The sequence below is a fragment of the Lotus japonicus genome, chromosome 4 (genome assembly GCF_012489685.1).
Source record: "Lotus japonicus ecotype B-129 chromosome 4, LjGifu_v1.2".
NCBI classification, from domain to species: domain Eukaryota; kingdom Viridiplantae; phylum Streptophyta; class Magnoliopsida; order Fabales; family Fabaceae; genus Lotus; species Lotus japonicus.
The window spans coordinates 66958917-66977581 of record NC_080044.1 but is presented as its reverse complement, the minus strand read 5'-3'; the positions used below and the strand labels follow the sequence as shown (position 1 = coordinate 66977581).

The following is an 18665-nucleotide window of genomic DNA, read 5'->3' as shown; positions in this document are numbered from 1 at the left end:
AAACAGCCAACAACTCTTATCAAACAACAGCTCGATAGTGCTACTTACACATATCGAGTATCAGTAAGTATTAGAATATATATTATACTAAAAACTTGGTCACTGACCAACCATTGCTCTGATACCACTAATGTAACACCCCAATTCTAAACGGTATATGTATTGCAAATATCAGAGTGATAAAAATTCTAACACTCATGGGGCATTACATAATCACTTAAAACATTATCATAATGCTCCTGTAACAGATACATAGCACATAAACTTTGAGATGAACTCATAAATAAACTTAAATGCTCTTGTGACAGTTAATTAGTCTTTGAACTAGTTCACTTTGACAAATAGTTATGCAGCGAATCCAGTGTCTTTAAAACTTAAAGAAAACATAGTATCTTGCCCACAACTTAAAACAGAAACAACTTCTCAAATAACAACTTAATTCAAATTATAACAGAAGGAAAACAAGCGTCCATTTCCCCCCCGAGTGCTACGTATCAGAGCAAGGACTCCAACTCGAAATAAAGGCTATAGACTACTCCTCCTAATTACCTGCACGTTACCAACAAGGGTAACATTCAAACAGAAGGGGTGAGATATCGAGTATCATAAATATAAGAATGGCAATAAATATGCTAGATTAATGCCACACCACTTCTTTTTATATTCATATAGCTCAGTTACTAAAACAGTCACAAATAACGTCATCGACTCGGATACAATTCGAACACAACAATGACTATGCATATGTATGTGGTACCAACAGGGCTTCAGCCCTCATCACGAATTGCCAATTATTGGAGGCACAAGGCATAAGCCTTCATCACAAATCGCCAATACAGGCCATCACAGAGTATGCAGATGCTATGCGACTCAAAAGGACGTATACATCTCATAATCATCACTTCAACATGAGGCATTGCGCCTATATCACTACATCACTAACATCGCTTAAAACAACACAATTCAGCACACATGCATTTTTATCAACTATACAATTACCCTGACATCTTAGGCAATTTTGGCACCAAATCAATGAAACAACTCACTTAAGCATGCAATCATGGAAGAAGCTATCACATATGGTAAATAAATTATGGATTTCATGCTAAAGGGGTTCAGCCACATGCATCATTCTCATAGCTAATACATGGAACATAAAGACACTAACTTTCATACAACATGTAAGCTAAATCTAATTATATTTCCAAAACAATTAGAATTTCCGTAATCTGGAAAAACAGCAGGAACACCAGCCACTAAAAGCGGTCTCCTGAATTCGTTACTGAACCAAAAATCATGTATTTTATATGCCTAGAAAGCTAACTTAAAGTCCTACAATTTCTTAGTTGATCACATCTTCATTTGAGCACTCTAACTGGGCGAAAACAGGTCTCGAAGTGTACTGTCCAGCCCAGGAAATTTTGGACAGCAGCACAGCATCATCAAATCCGTGCATAAATCATATAGCTGTTCAGGAATTACGCTCACAGCAGAAACATATTTCAGTAGAGATAACCTACAGGATTCGTTACTTGTTCAAAAATTACAAATGACCTCAATTTGAAAAGCTAACAGAAAACTCTACCTCTTTCTAGTTCATCAAAGAATTTTCTGGGCACATTAACAAGGTGAAAAATCACGTTGAAGTTCACTGGCAGAGATAGCAGATACAGAGCGCAGAAAAACATGGTTTACTAAACTGAACTTACAGACCTCGTCTCTCAACCAAAAATTATGTACCATATCATTCCAGAAAGCTCTTTCAAAGGCCTACACTTTCTCAGTTCAACGCAACATTATTCGAGCACTCTAAACAGGCTCTAAAAGGCTTCGAAAGTCACGGTTCATACCAGGAAAATGACCGGTCCGTTTTATGTTCCAAAATAAGTGATTAAAGTTGTTTCTCATCAAACAAGACACAAAACCTAACAAGCATGCTACCTAACAGTCCTTATGTGCGTGATCATAAAGAAAATCAAAAGGGAACCTCAACCCAAAACTCCTAGCATACTATGGTTCTGCCCTCACCCCGTTCAATCACACAAAAGAAAATCCCAAAATCAATGGATTTCAAATTAGATTTCCAGAACATCATTAACAGAAACAATTCTACATCTCCCAAATCCCTAATATCATTCACCATAATTCCATTAGAAACTCAAAATCCCACCCTTACCTTTGGATTGAGTGCAGCTCCCCGTTCCCGATCGAATTCTCCGAAGCCGATCCGCTCTCCCTCTCTTCCTGCTACTTCACGCACAACCTTCTTCTTTTTTTTTTTCTCCTTCTTTCACGCGTCCTATTCTTTCTTATTTTTTTTTTTCTTTAGCTACTTCCCCATCCTTATTAAACCATCTAAACCTAATTCCTCAAGGGCTAAACTAAAAATCCTAAAATCTCTCCTAGTCCTTGTCTCTATTTTTAATCCTAACTTTCACCCCCTAGCTCTCTTCCATTTCATAAAACACACTCAGCATCACAAAAAAATTATTTTATTTCATTAAAGTATTAATATATCACCTATTAAACCCTCATACAATATAATCTTAATTAAAATAAAATACCAACATTATTTTAATTAAAAACGGGGTGTTACACAAAACTCATCCCCACCATCTCTGCAAAAGCCATCCCCTCCATCTCCAGATCTCCCGTCGTCACCGAGGGGATGAAGATTGACCCATAAACCCTGATTTCAGTTTTTCTTGTTCCAGATCAAACCCTGAAACATAAAGGATGAAGATCGACCCATAGAGCACATGTGATGGACCACCGTGCCGCTGACGCCCATCGCACACCGCCGCCACCACTGCAGGCTCGCTGCTCTTCACCCATCTCAGATCTGGTTGCAAAGAGATGCATAGCCAAATTCTTGGACTGGTATGAGGGTTTGTTCAGGGGATTGGATTTGAAGGTTGAAGTATGCTTCTTCTTCTTCTTCATCTATGGGTTGTTTTGGGTTTTGGATCGGTGGGGGTTGGTTTTTGGTATTTTGGGGGTGGGTTGCGGTGGGGTTCTTTCTCCTTCACTGTCTGCTCTGTTCTTTCTCCTTCTTCCCTTTGTTTATTCTTTGCAGGTGGGTGGGTGTTGGGGTTGAGGTTGCAGGTCGCTGGATTTAGGGTTCATGTTTGTGACAGTGGGGAGTGGATGGTTTGGGTTCCGATTGGGGTGAGGTTAAGGGTGGCGGTGGAGTTGAGGTTGGGTGGCGGTGGGGAGTGGGTGGGTTTGGTGGGAGAGGGAGGAAGATGAGAGGATGGATTTTCAGAAAATAAATGATGATGGTAGAAGATGAGATGGTTCTGTAAAAGGAGGGGAAGGTGCAATTTACTTGTTTGTGAAACTCCCTGAAGGTGGCTATGGTGATTTTGAAGTTGTTCATTGGCTGGCTAATCAGCACGGGATAAAAGCATATTCCTTTTGTGCAGAATTCAAAGAAAATGGATAAAAGCATATTCCTTTTTCTGTAAGCCTGGTTAATTTGCAGGTATTTTCATTTTGAATAGGTGAAATGGGAAAGTTGGATCTGGTAGTGAGTGAAGAGTGAAAATAGGGAGAGTTTCATTCCCAAACCCCCCAGCCACACCCAAATTGAGTTCCACTCCTGAAGAAGAAGAGGGTTTTGATATGGGCTTCGTTCAAAGAGAAAAAGAGGAAGGTTTTGCAGAAGAGGGTGGAGCGAAGAAGATGGTTCTGGGCACCTCCATTTAATTCGTCTGGAGTACTATGCAGATCTGGGGAGTTGCGGTGACTGGGAGAAAGAAGAGGAGGAAAGGGTTAGGGTTGGGAGATAGGGACTGGAGATGGGAGGAGTAAGGTGAGGATGATCTGGGGAGTTTTGCAGAAGAACCTGCGTTCAATTCACGTTAATGAAGAATTTTTTTTTGGGTTTTAATTACTGAGTTAATAATTAACCTAATCCTTCATTAATTAGTTTACTAATTATATGTTTTTTTATTTAAAAAAAAACCTACTAAACTTGCTATTGCAGGTTAAAAAGCAAATGTGCAACCATGCACAAGTTTTTAGAGGTGTATAATAAATTCCACCGACGATTTGCATTGTTTTTTTTTTTGTCTTAGTTCTTAATTTAAAGTTTTTTTTTTTCGTTTGGCTAATTGTTGAACATGTTTTTTGTGTTGTGAAAGAGACTATCTTGTACTTTTATATTAATCTTAGTGGAGTTTGATTGAGTGACTTGTGCCCGTAGTTGTTGCTCCTCACATATTCTCACAAGTAGAGGAAATTATTATCCGCTGCATACCGCTCTATTTGAACTATGGTTGTTATTGTGTTGTATTTCCCATAAAATTAGTAGTTATGTAGTTTGGTGTAACTAAACATAAACTCACACACTTATCCTAATTGTTAAATTGTTAAGAAAAATAGAATAATTGTGTGACAAAAACTTGGGCAAAAATTAAAATTTAAGCTCTTTTTGCTTAAAGAACAAACTGAACACAATACTTTATCATAATAACATTATTTCCCTAAAATCTTCATAAGAAAATTTAATCTTCTTCTTGCCTCCTATCACTCCCAAAAGATGGATAAAAGAAAAGAAAAAGGAAATACTGACCACATTTACTCAACCCAGATAGATTAGACTAAGGTTATAAGGTATACAAAATTACCCCAAAACGAAACTCAATAAACAGAGACATATCTTAAATTACAAAAAATAAAGAACCCATTAGTGATCTACTACTTATTTTATCACTACACTCCTGTCACAAACCTAAACTATAGAAAACAAATTTCAATCTGAGCCTACATTTATTCAATTCTCACAAATAATCCTCAAGAGATACGTCTGAGGGGACATCATATCCAAAAACCATTGAGTAATCATCCAATTCATCAGAAGTGAACTTTGGAATCCTCCAGCTCTTTCCAACCTCACTGTCTTGGCCACTGGTTAGCAGCTCCAACACCTGCATATATATAACCACAAAAAAAACATGATTTAGGTGATATGTGATCTTTTTGAGCTAAATTAAACATGTTCTTGTTAGATTTTGTTGTTTCACCTCGCTCATTGGTGGACGCCACGTGGCAGTTTGTCTCACACAGTATGAAGCTGTAAGCACTACCCTATACAGTTGCTCTCCATCATATTTACCTTCTAATCTTGGATCAGCTAGCTCACCAATACTCCCTGATTCCATGAAAGGCTTTGCCTGTATGATTTGCAAGAGTTAGTATATTAATGTGTTTCTTAACCAAATCAAAGGATGATTAAATTGTTAATCAGCAACATGAATTGTGACACATGTTATCAGGGAATGAAAAATGTGATTATTACCCATAGGAGAAGGTTTTGCTTTGATGAATCAACAGGTCTCCTTCCAGTTACAATCTCCAGAAGAAGAATACCAAATGCAAAAACATCAGTTTTCTCATCCACAATTCCATGCATGAAGCACTCTGGTGCTAAGTATCCAAATGTTCCTTCCACAGGGATCACAGCATGGTGAGTCCACTTGTTAGGAAGCCACTTTGCGAGCCCAAAATCAGTAATCTGATAGAGGTAAAAAAGGAATGTAGAAAGCATAAGTTATCTTAACTATGAAAATTGAATAAGAGAAAAACAATGTTGTTTTGTTTGATGCTATTGCTAGCTATTCTACCTGTGGTTCATAATCAGGACCCAGAAGAACATTGGAGGCTTTAATGTCACGGTGAATTATTCTGCGTTTGCAACACTTATGAAGATAATGAAGACCCCTTGCAACCCCAATAGCAATTTTGTATCTGATTGGCCAGTCAAGTGAATTTCCTGCTTTACCTGATAATTTTGGCAATGCATTTAATTCATGAAAAAAAAATTGAAAGTTGAAGTACTATTAAGAATTTAAGATCTTCTGTCCCCGTTTCGCACGGCAAGGAATGCGACACCAAATGGGGACAGAGAATTTCAATCAGTCGAAGTATAAGGGTTGCTAACCATGCAATGCAGTTGACAAGTTTCCATTTTGAGAGTAATTGAAAATCAGATAGAGCCCATTTTCAATGCAGTAGCCTAATAAACCTGCAGTGTTAGGATGACAGACATGTCCTATAACACCTAACTCCATAAGAAATTCTTTTTCCTTATTAGGATTGTTGTTGTCCTTGGCTAATCTCTTCACAGCAATGGTAACTCCATCAGAAAGATCACCTCTGTATACTTCTGAGTACCCACCTCTTCCAACCAAATTATCTGTTATTTGGGAAAAAAGTGAAATATGTAATCTTTCATATGAGCTTAATAGTTTCATTCAAGAGCCTAAAAAACATCAATTAGAGCTTACCTTGGTGGAAATCATTAGTAGCATGGGATATCTTTTCATAGCTGAAGCACTTCAACAAGGGTTGATGCTTTTCACTTTTGGATATGCTGAAGTTTCTTTTTCTGAATGGTGAACTAAGGAATGAGATAATAAGCCTGAATGAGAACTGTGATGTACTTAACTTGGATGGGCTCTTTGTTAGATCTGATGAAGGGGTGTATGTGGTGCTTGAGACCCTGGTGCTGAAGGTGTCATATTCTGTGCTGTTTGATTGTCCCTCGAGCGCATCGAGTACCGTTCTTGGTGAACTGTTATGTGTCTTCAATTCTGAGATGAAGTCCTTCAGAGCAGGGGAATTGGTAGCCTTGTCACCATTGTTATCCTCCTTAAACTTTCTTGAACTTGGTTTATGATTATCTTCTGCTAGTAAAAGACATAGAAGGTATCATATTTAAGGGATTTCTTATCCAATGTAATTTATGTTTCCTTAACTAAATTTAGAGAATTGAATTACCTTGAATATGTGTTGAATTTGAATTGGATCTTGCCTTTGTACATCTACCAACTGAGACCATGGTACAACCTTCATGTGCATGCTCAAAGCAATACTTGGTAATTCCTCTAGAGGTTCCAAATCTTGTAAAGAGAAGGAAAAAAAATTAGAGGGAGTTTATCATGCTTGGTCTTTATAAAGAAATTTGATGAGTGTTCATTTCTCACTTATTTGTTTGGTTTCTTGAGCCGCGAAGAAGAAGAAAATCAGCAGAGATGGACTTGGCTTCCTCAACTAAACCTTTACCAACTCTGGAACTGAGAGCCACTTTGGCCTCCAAGTTAACCTGATAGCAATGTTTTCATGAGAATTCTTTGCCTCTAGGCTCTAATAGGAGGCATGCTGATTATATAAAATAAACTTGCCATTTTTATGAATAGGGACACACATTTGTATATTTGAGTTACCTGGTTAGACCAACAAGTCTTTGCAAAATCAGCAAGCACAGATATAACATATGCTTTGGCCTGCCTAAGCTGTGATTGCCTTCTTCTAACTGAGACGCGCTTCTTCTTATCCTCAGCAACTGCAATTTAACAAACTTACATGCTATTACAAATTGACAACACTAAACATTCAAACTATGAATAGATGGTTTGATCTGTGTGTCCATCAATGATGTTATAATGTTCAGTTTGTGAATTAGTATTATAAAATTATTCAATAGCTAAATTGAGCTGCAAACTTATTTTGGGGAGAAAAACAGTGACTAACCAAGAACATGCACAGCCACAATGGTGTCATTTGGATTGGCTAGAACTCTTATTGCCCATGAGAGAAGCTCCTTGCTATCATCTTGGTCTAAGGAGAGTCCTATTAGAATTTTAGCAGGGGAATGAAGTACCATTGTGTCAAAATGCAAACTTGGCCAACAGAGAAATTGAAATATTTGCTCTGCTGATTGTTGTCACCAATGCACTCTCAACTTAAGATTAAGTAGTAGGAAAAAAGAGCATGATTAAATTCAGTTAGGGTCCAATTTTATTATACTTATTTGGCAAGCATAAAAAGTCTTTTAAGAGTGGCACTATAGGGAAACATATTAGTCTCTCTCTGGTGACAATTAAGTGTTGTTGGGTGCTTTGGGGTATAAGCAAAGGTGCATGGTGGACACAGTATTTGATGTATCTTGATATGTAAGCCAAAAATGAAGCTCCCCTTCAAAACTTAGTAACTTTTCTTCTTTTTTGTTTTTTATTACTTGCATTTGGTAGGAAAGGAAAACCTGTTGGGCTATTTCGCCTCTTGCAAGCTTCACTCATCACTTTATCATCAATGAAACTTTGGGATGACACTAACGGGTTTCCCTTTTTCTGATGGATAAAGTGCTCAAAACTTCAATCTCTAACTGCTTCCTCCATTTCGTTGTCAAATCTTTCAAAGGTTGCCACCTAGCCTTCATTATTTTTCTCATGCACAACAACAACATCACAGAACTTACTATATTTGGATACATGTTGGCAGTTGGCACAAATGTAAACGAATGTTAGCACTCACTGCGAGACAAAAACTGAACAGAATTCTTTATGAATTGACAAAATAAATACTTTCACTTTAGTTTTAACTTGTATTCAAACATGCAAACACCATGTAGCCTTTAAATAAAATTTGGGGTCATGGGGCCTTAAAGTACCTATTTATGTAGAAATAGTGTGCTTACAGCTTATATACAACCAATTATATCAGGATGAGGCGAAATCCTATCACAAATGTGATGGTGAGGGCTTATAAAATTGGCTTTTCTTTTTACATAGGTGATGTAAACTTGTAAGAATATTCTCGTCATGCAGCATTATTTTTAAAGTTCTTGGTAGTGTGCTCTGAAAGAATGAATACATTTAACGATTTTCTCTCTACCAAGAAAGATACGATTATTTTAAATCCAATGGTCTCTTGTGAATAAGCATGTGCGACTTTCACTTCAAGATTCGTTATATAATTTTTGCTGATTTTGCAATTCAGATGTATCAAAAACAGAACGTGTGCCATTGCTGGCATGCCAGGAGTGGACTTTACATTGTAATAGAAAGTCACATACCAAATTTTTTATTAAAGAAATCGTTATTTTGTTCCTCCATTTTCTGAAGGGACACTACAATGTACTAAATTGATCCTAAACATGAAATAATACTGTGATGAAGTTGATGTTTCGTTGATTTGACAAAACTTTATTAAGTTTAAGCTAAAATGACAGAAGTTCATGAAAAAGATGTCACACTAGACATGCCACACCTAATGGTGGTGAGAGGGTGAGGGATTTGGATTAGGGAACTTCCAAGACATGGATAATCCATCTTTCCTTAAACCCCACCATAGCTGAAATAATCTCCAACAATTTCACCTCATTCAAACTTTATGTAACTTTCTTACTAAAATTGATGAGATATGAACATTGCCATAAATTGTTTAAGAAAAAAGAGAAACAGTTAGAGTTCGTTGATACATCTCTATTTAGAAAACCGAAACCTATAATTTACACAATTCTGATATGTCAAAGTGTCAAGTGTCAACCACTGAATAATAGTGTGCAATTTCCCTCCATCTTAAATACAAAGTGGCACATTGAAAAGGGGGGAAAGAGATTAAGAAATACTGAAAATTAAGGATGACATGTCAAAAATTTGAAAGAGAAAAGAAATCAAATTAAACAATGGAAGCAATATCCTACACTATCAGATTCAGGAGTCCTGCAAGATTCTCAATGGAATGCTATTTTCTGCACTCTAAATTTCTATAAGACCTTTAGGAATTGTTGGGACAATCATAATGATGCATTTGATTTACTGCTTAAGCCATAATTTCAGGAATAGTGAAAGATTTTTGAAATGGTTCTTGCTAACCATGTGAGTAAGACTTCAAGAGAATAAGATGAACAAATTAATCATTACAGAAAGTGATACTAATTAAGAAGCTGATTCAATTACCAACAAATTCGAAAGTCTTTTCAAATCACAAAAATACATAAGTTCATTACTTTTATTTAGCCCATTCTCGTGTTACCGCCGCGCCTATAAGGATCATTCATCTTTTGCACTTCAATGGCACTAAAAACACCATAGCTAGCACTTACATCATAATCTTCATCATCATCACTAGGTTGATCAAGTGCATAAAGTTCATCATTATATTTGATACTATCCATCCTCATCTTAGTAACTTTCGCATCAGGTTCATGCCCTTTCAGAAGATTAACCACTTCCTTCATGTTAGGTCGCTTGTCAGGCTCACTCTGCACACAAAGAGCAGCAACATTCACAGTTTGTTTGACTTGATCTTCATCAAAGTTCCCTCTGAGCTTTGGATCAACCAAATCCCTGAACCTTCCTTTAGATATCAAAGGCTCAGCCCACTCGGTTATAGTTCTCTTAACGCCGCCCGGGAGCTTCTCTATCGGCTTTCTACCGGTTACTAGCTCTAACAGAAGAATTCCAAAGCTATAGACATCACAGCTTTCTGAGACTTTTCCCCACATGGCATATTCAGGTGCCAAGTATCCCAAGGTACCCTTAACTCGGGTTGTCATGTGGCTAACGCCTTCTGGGATCAGCTTTGCGAAACCAAAATCCGCGACTAGAGGCTCGAAATCTGAGTTCAGAAGCACATTGCTTGCCTTGATGTCCCTATGGATAATGTGGGGTGTGACCTCATGATGCAAGTACCTAGCAAAAGTTATATTTGAGGTGTTATATAAAAGTGGTTTTAGAAAATAACTTGCAAGGTTATTCTAGAGAACATAATTCAATTGATTAATTATGATTAAAAAAAAGGAATTAATACTTGAAAAGTTAGGAGAAAGCGGATCGAGATCCCTGTCCCTAAATTATGTCTTATTTGACACAATTTTACTGGTGGGACAGAGAACGAGACACAATTTGAAGATAGAAAATCTTAATCTGGTGAAAGCTTACAGAATTCCTTCTGCAGAACCAATTGCAATCTTCATTCTCTTTTGCCAGTTCAGTTGCACTTCAACAGCAAATTGGCCATGGAGATGAGAAAGCAGGCTAAGATTCGGCATGTAATCGTAGACTATGAGCCGTTGATCATCGCCGACACAATATCCCCTGAGACCAAGTAAATTTTTGTGCCTAACCCTTCCAAGAACTTCAACTTCCACTGCAAATTCCATCTCTGCCTTTGAGTTCATTGCTTTCAGTTTTTTCACCGCTATCTACAAGTGGTAGCTATAAGAGTTAGGGTGTTTTCGGGTAATTAAACAACTTAATTAAGCGCTTATGGAGCTAATTCGAGAATCTTATTGAGATAAGCTCAAAATAGGCTATAAGTAGGCATCTTATTTAATTTATAAGCGAATCTGACTACCTTATAAAATTAAGTTTAAAACAGCGGCTTACAAGTAGTTCATAGTCTACTTACATAAACTCTACTAAAAAATTATATAAGCGTTAATTCTATAAGATTTGTATTTATACCTGGAGACCATCACTAGTTCTTCCCCAATAGACACTTCCAAACCCACCTTCACCAAGCTTATTATCATCACTGAACCCGCCGGTAGCTGCATGCAACTCCTTGTATGTAAATATTCTCCATGAATTGTTAACTGACCCAAATGATGTTGGCCTACAAAATTACATGATTTTGATGGCAAAATTAATAACATTAAAGATCATGCAAACAATTAACTATCATGAATGATGACTAGCCAATCGTGATTTTACATACCCTTCTTCAACCTTCTCTGAACCGCAGCAACTGAAGGAGGATCCCATAATTGGTAGTATGGGATGAAGAATGCAGGGAATGAAGGGTTAAGAAGATTACTTAATTGTCTCCAAATGGAATATTTTCTTTTAAACAATGTTTTGATCCTCAAATAATACTGTTTGGCCTCAAAATGCCGGCCGAATCGACCTTGGCCGGCTAACTCAACGCTTCACATCATGACATATCAATGACATATTGTTGGCTTCAGCAACCATAATATATATACAAGCAGAGTAATAGTAAGTACATTTTAAAATCATAGAACATAAGTGTAATTTTAACATAAGGTAATATATGCCATAAGATTTTCTTTTCCGTTTGTATTTACATATCAAGGTAATTCCAATGTGAAAAAACTTTAATCTCAATCCATTTCGTTCTATAATTTATCTTTTAAAGTAAATGTTAATGAATGTTTGTGTCGTGACGACATGTATTCAAACATAACCTTAACTATTCGACTTTGACTATCCTTGAGTTTATTGGCCACACACTCAAGTCCAAACAAGTGTTTGGATTTTTTTTTTTATATTTACCCATTTACAATACTGAACTCGAGAAGGGGAGTTGAGCATGCACTTTCATTTGATATTTGATCTCACATTACTTGGCAAATTGGAAATAAAAATTAGAGTAAAATACACTCACCCCACTCAAGATTTGTGAGAATAACACTTAGCTCCATTCTTATCCAAAATATGCACTCCACCCCAATAATAATCTCACAATTACACTTAACTCAATTCTTCTCTAAATTCTACACTCCACCCCACCCCCTTTAACATCATCTAAAAGATGCTAACGGAATATTCTTTTAACTCAAAATTAATTAATTTAAATATAAATACATTACATTATCTTCCAACTAAATAATAAATATACTTTTTTTTTAAAAAAAAAAGTAGCACGAGATAATCATTTCTCATTCAAGTAAACAAATCCTTGTTATTTGGAGGGCAGCACAGATGATTTACAATAAAGCATGTTCTGGCCTTCTTGGTGTAATTCCAAATTCATAGAACTAGAACATTTCTTAAACGAGAACAACTTATGTTTTACTTCTTCCGGATCTGAGTTACGTAGCTTCCAGCTAAGTTTGAAATCATCCTCTTCAAGGCAACAACATTTTCCATCACAAATTTAGCAAAACTTAACTCAATGTCAGAACCATCAAAACTCAAAAACTTTACCACTAAGTTTACTAAAAAAATTTGTCAATAAGTTTACTAAACTTTCAAAATATAATTGTGTTATGACGATATGTGATTGTCTTAGTTATTAGGTTGTATGAGCACTTAAGCACATGGCATTTTAAGTTCTAAAATATAAGTTGTTTAAGGTTATACACAGGTATTAAGAACTCATCATTTGATAAATATTTTGACTGAAATACTCCATATTTAAATTTGAGTTATATTAGAGAGAGAAATATTTTGACCATAATAAACATGAAGTTTAATTATTATTTTTTATTTGGAGGTATTTAAAATATTTTATAAATATTTAGAATATTTACAAAATTATAGTACAATTATTATTTGGTTAGAGGATAAAGTAATTTATTTATCATTTATATTTTAATTAATTAATTTGAGTTAAAGGAATATTCCGTTAGCATCTTTTGGATGGGGTTAAAGGGGTGGGGTGGAGTGAAGATTTCAGAGAAGAATTGAGCTAAGTGTAATTATGAGATTATTATTGGGGTGGAGTGTATATTTTGGATAAGAATTGAGTTAAGTGTTATTCTCACAAACTTTGAGGGGGTGAGTGTATTTTACTCTAAAAATTAAGATACTCGTTATAGCATGCCAATTGGAGGAATTGCAGGTTAATTGTTGACGTTGAATCTTTCCTCTCTCTTAATTCAAATAAGATAACTAATTGAAATCTCTCTCCTTCCTTCCTTCCTTCCCCTCCCCTCCATTAAATCAACCTCTCCTTTAAACTAAACACATCGTTAGTCTAAAGTAAGCTGGCCCATCCCATGTCCGTAATTTACAAATTAGTGGGCATCAGTGTCATTAATGCTATAAGGGCTTTTATTCCCATATGGACCATTTGTGAATTGGCCCAAATCTGAAACCGAATAAATAAAAATAGCCTACGAATCCGAGTCAGTTTTGACCCAAAAAATAAAATCAGAGTCAGTTGATATCCCTCATGGCATTTTATTATTTTAGGCGTTTTTTCGAAAAAAAATACTAAATAATAGAGAAAAAGAGTAGTTATTATCATTATAATTATGATAAAGTAACCGGAATATTTTTTTAGTATTTTGTTGTTAATATAATTACTATATAATCATAAGAAAGTTCATTTCAAAAAATAAGATATTTAAAAGAATTTTTTTTTAAACGTATATTTAAAAGAATATTATTCCGGTTAAATTAGCCCAGTTTTCGATTGTGCAATGTAAAATAGGTGAGATAGGCCATGTAAATGTTTATTACTATCATGTAATATAAAATCTTCTAACATAAGGAAACAATAGATAATTATTATATGAGAGTTTAAAAAAAATTATTACATGAGTATTGAGAGGACTTTCACCACGTATAAATACATTTTACACTAAATCAAAAAAAAAAAAAAAAACCCATATGCACACGCCCTTTGTTTTATCTCTTATACTGAGATACTTTGTTTTCATGTGGCTCTGATCTCTAACTCATGGTTATGCTTGGATTGAGAAAGTTCAACCAGAATTTATTTTCTTAATTCATGTTGATGTCCAGTACTCTTGTGCGCCTATATGCTTAATGCTTTTTAAATCATTTACAAAAAAGAAATTAAAAATAATAAAAGTTCATGTCTTAGGTACAGAGCTGTCATACATGTTGGGAATGTTTTATAATATGAAGTCAAGTAGCATGCGCAGGTCACAATTATTGGTACCTCATCGATCCTCGTATCAAAATCAAAAGTTCCTCTTTACAAACAACCATCGTCCACAAGAACATGCATACACCATCACCAAGTGATTTCACTTAACTATATATAGTAGCAAGCAATATCACTTGATCAATTATTTAGCTTGGTCCAAAAATTGGCAAGGGGTATTTTATATGAAGTCTTTGAGGTGGATACATATGAAATAATCACATTCAGAGAAACCATGATTAGTAGCACTACACAAGTTCGCCCAATTAGAGAGCGACTAGCTAGTCGACGCTAGCTGATGACCCAAATGGAGGTTCCTGTAATTGGCATTTTGCTTTAGCTGTTCAAACGTAAGCATATATATATGGTAGTTGTTCTCATCCCATTTTGGGTATGAAAAGATGACCACACAGACTCAACTTGCAAACACATTTTAGGGAAGCATTAAATTGGGATAGGATTATTGGAAGTTGGTGCCTGCCTCCCTCATACATATTGATCCAATCATAAATTAACCAACTTTGATGAAGTGATCAAGCACAGTTATATTTACATGTATGGATATTGATAAATAGAAGTGCGAGCAAATGAATGAAGTAGTTACAGGATGACATCAATCATAGATAAGGACAGAGATTAGAGGATCCTACAATTTGGGGTAGCTATAACCATAGCTTAAGAATATATGCGAAAATAAAGGAATTTAGTATATGCTCTAATATCATGATAAAATTGAGTAAGCTATAATTTCACCACAAAAATTATCTTAGAGGTGATGATTGTTTTACTTTTAATAAACATGTATTTGATCATATAATTAATGTGAAAATTCTCAACAAGAACATAAAATCTAATAAGTCGTAAAATTGCAATAAGGAACTAGTTAGTCATTATAGAGGAAAAAATGCAAGATGACAATAAAATAGGAGAGCAAAGCGCAATTTTTGTACCATTCATTAGTCTTCAACCTTCTATCGCTTAGTTCACAAATAGTGGAGCAGAGATTATTATCACAGCTACCGACAGTAGGGATGCATGTGTAAAAAAACGAGTCATTGATCTATTTAGGCTTGCGGACATCTCTTTTGGGCCTCACTATAACAGATGCACTAGGCCCAATTGAGTACCTCTTATTAAAAAAATTGCCTGCATATGATAACAGTTGTCCTAATGATTTATTTTACCCTGTACACAGCAATATATGTGATTATCCCCGTTTCCTTTTATAATACTTTCCAGAAATTTCGTTTGTTAGAATTTTGGGTCACAAATGTAACTTTTAATTGTGTTAGGGTCATTATTTAATTAGCCAAAACTAAAGTGGTCTATTTAATATTGATCTTATGGCTAAGGGCATATGTGTTATGAAAATGTATTGTGCGGATACCATAAGGCAATATTCTAATTTGATGAGGGGCCAAATTAGAAATATTGAAAACAGAATTGTAACTGATGCAGTTACTTATAGGGTTATGGTCCCCAATTGTAGACAACACAGTAACGTGAAAAGTTTCTCCTCATCCCCATCAGAGGAAAACATCAGGAAACCCTAAGGGTGATCTACAATTGGAAGATCACAACCCCAGATCCTTCAGCGATTCTCATGGCTCATTCAGGTACGCTTCCGCTCTAGATCTTCATCATGTTTTTCGGGTATGGGTTAATCAAGTGTGGTTTAGGATTATGCTCCTATTTTCTATATGGGTAGAAAAACATGTGGTTAGGAACAAATCTTTATTTGTTAGAAACTTACAAGTGGTATCAGAGCCACCCATACCTAATTCATGTATGAATTTGGTAATTCTTGAAATTAGGTTTTCAATTTTGTGTTATTTGAAATTATACTCATTCAGTTTCATGAGAATTGGTGTTTGGGTTATAGTTTCGTGATTGCTGCTTCGGTGAGTTATCTTGGTGAATTATTTATTGGTTATCCATGTGTGTCAAAATTTTGACATTAACGTATCATATATATGTTAAACGAAACTGTTGGATGCATGTTTTTTTTTTCTAAAACAGTTCGTTGTTGAATTTAGATATTGATATTCACATATTGATATCAATAACCGTTTTTGATATTCACGTAATATATATATGCTACAGTGATAACTTTCATTGATGCTTGTTGAATGAATTTTGGAAATGCTTGTTGATTTATATGCTATAGAATGCAACATGAAAATTCATTGCTGTAGAAAGTCAATGATCTAAATTCAGTTTCGGTTCCTGCAATTTGTTCATACTGTTCATGCAGTATATGATTTAAGCTGCAACTTTTGTTTGCAATTCAGAAACCATATTCTAGATTGCCGTTTTGTTTTGTTTTATGGTTTTATTAAAATCAAAATCAACAAGAAAAGGAAAACTGTATGTCTGCTGCTCTCTGATGATATTAAATTGATACTAAATTCTTAGTATTTGTTAGTATAATCTTGGGCAAGAGAAATTTGTTTCCAATATGGTTATATCGAAAGATTCTGGAAAATTATTAGTGTGCGTTCAAATTTTGGCTATGGTTTGTATTTTTTATACAATTGTTTAATATTTTAAATGAGTCAATTAAAATAAGAAAGTCACAAAAGTGACCTCTTTTTATGGAGATTGCTCATAAGAAATATTAAAAGTTTGTGCGTGTGTATGTTTATCCATGCGAGTATTAATGGACCCCAAAGGAAAAGTTAATGCTTGGCCGGATTTCATACACACCTGTGATGATAAACATGTGATAATTTTAAGGGTTTACATGTGAATGATAAATCAATCCAAAGAAGGGTTTGTTATTTGACATGATTTATTATCAATGTTTGATCATTACAACAAGAGTACCACTAGCAATTAGTATTACTGTCAAAAGACATGATATTGATGGTGCACTAGGTATCTTGAGATGGGTTATGCCATTATTTGAACATATTGATGATTCTATATTTTATGATATGAGCATATTTATAGTATCTATTTTGTTCTACATTCAGCTACTATTGGTTCGAAATCTGCTAATCTAAATTTCGGTTCCGATCCTTAATGGAACAAATTTTAAGGACTGGAAAAGAGAACATGGAAATTGTTCTTGGCTGCATGGATCTTGACCTTGCACTAAGGGTGGAGAAACCTGCTTCTCCTACGGAATCTAGTACCTCTGAACAGAGGAAAGATTATGAGAAGTGGAATCGCTCCAATCGCATGAGTCTTATGATCATTAGGCGCGGCATTCCTGAGGTCTTTAGCGGTACTATCTCGGAAGAGATAAAAGGTGCAAAAGATTTCCTTGCTGAAATTGAAAAGCGCTTTGCAAAAAGCGATAAGGCGGAAACAAGTACTCTTCTTCAGAACTTGATTTCCATGAAATATCAGGGCAAAGGAAATATAAGGGAATACATTATAGGCATGGCAAATATTGCTTCAAAGCTTAAGGCGCTTAAGCTTGAGCTGTCGGATGACTTGCTCATTCATTTAGTATTGTTTTCTCTTCCTGCACAATTCAGTCAGTTTAAGATATCCTATAACTGTCAAAATGAGAAATGATCTCTTAACGAGCTCATTTCATTTTGTGTGCAAGAAGAGGAAATGTTGAAGCAAGATAGGAAAGAAAGTGCTCATTTTGTTAGCACCTCTAAAGACAAGGGCAAAAGAAAGAAAAATGTTGAGCCCAAGAATGAAGCTGCTAATGCTCCAGCACAAAAGAAACAGGAACATGATGATAATTATTTCTTTTCCAATGTGTCTGGACATGTGAAAAAGAAATGTCCTAAATATCACGCTTGGCGTGCAAGGAAAGGGTTGCCTGAACTACCGAAAGCCAAATGATGTTGAAAGATACATTTATGTTGGAGATGGCAAGTCGGTGGAGGTGGCATCTACAGGTCATTTTAGATTATTATTGTGTACTGGATCTTATTTGGATTTGAAAGACACTTTTGTGGTACCGTCATTTAAACGGAATTTGGTTTCAGTTTCTTATATGGACAAATCTGGTTATTTATGTTCATTTGGAAACAATAAATTCAAGTTGTCTTTTAACTCAAATATTGTTGGAACCGGTCCACTTATGGGATATGATAATCTATATTTGCTGACACTGTAGCTACCTATAGTGAATCTCTGAATGTGGAATCGTCCCACAATACACCATGCCAGGGTCACCTAGCATGAATGGTGTGGGTGAAAGACGAAATCGGACTCTTAAGAATATGGTAAGGAGTATGATTTGTCATTCTACTTTGCCAGAGTCACTC

At 35.4% G+C, this 18665-nt stretch overlaps 3 protein-coding genes and 1 long non-coding RNA gene across 5 annotated transcripts; 1 reads left to right on the top strand and 3 right to left on the bottom strand.

Annotated features, from left to right (window-relative positions):
- Window positions 1-184: 184 nt before the first annotated feature.
- On the bottom strand, window positions 185-3874 carry LOC130710568 (uncharacterized). Its single transcript, XR_009010395.1, has 2 exons — window positions 2177-3874; window positions 185-549 (listed from the first exon to the last, which is right to left on the bottom strand). It is a non-coding gene; the product is annotated as an uncharacterized LOC130710568 (long non-coding RNA).
- Window positions 3875-4417: 543 nt separating this feature from the next.
- Window positions 4418-7822, bottom strand: LOC130710566 (probable receptor-like serine/threonine-protein kinase At5g57670). 2 transcript variants are annotated; one of them, XM_057559876.1, is made up of 10 exons: window positions 7537-7822; window positions 7230-7348; window positions 6990-7108; window positions 6784-6905; window positions 6291-6692; window positions 5945-6199; window positions 5628-5785; window positions 5303-5518; window positions 5028-5177; window positions 4418-4931 (listed from the first exon to the last, which is right to left on the bottom strand). In XM_057559876.1, exons 1-10 carry the CDS (start codon window positions 7667-7669, stop codon window positions 4785-4787), a joined length of 1821 nt encoding a protein of 606 aa, XP_057415859.1. In that variant the 5' UTR covers window positions 7670-7822; the 3' UTR covers window positions 4418-4784. The 2 variants fall into 2 exon arrangements, with proteins under 2 accessions (XP_057415859.1, XP_057415860.1); XM_057559877.1 differs by having other exon boundaries at window positions 6291-6689; window positions 7537-7819.
- Window positions 7823-9676: 1854 nt separating this feature from the next.
- Window positions 9677-11727, bottom strand: LOC130710567 (PTI1-like tyrosine-protein kinase At3g15890). The gene is made up of 4 exons (XM_057559878.1): window positions 11509-11727; window positions 11256-11406; window positions 10731-10993; window positions 9677-10481 (listed from the first exon to the last, which is right to left on the bottom strand). Exons 1-4 carry the CDS (start codon window positions 11553-11555, stop codon window positions 9803-9805), a joined length of 1140 nt encoding a protein of 379 aa, XP_057415861.1. The 5' UTR covers window positions 11556-11727; the 3' UTR covers window positions 9677-9802.
- Window positions 11728-17454: 5727 nt separating this feature from the next.
- LOC130713197 (uncharacterized) lies at window positions 17455-17955 on the top strand. Its single transcript, XM_057562987.1, has one exon. The coding sequence runs from the start codon at window positions 17455-17457 to the stop codon at window positions 17953-17955; it is 501 nt and encodes a 166-aa protein (XP_057418970.1).
- The last annotated feature ends 710 nt before the right edge of the window (window positions 17956-18665 follow it).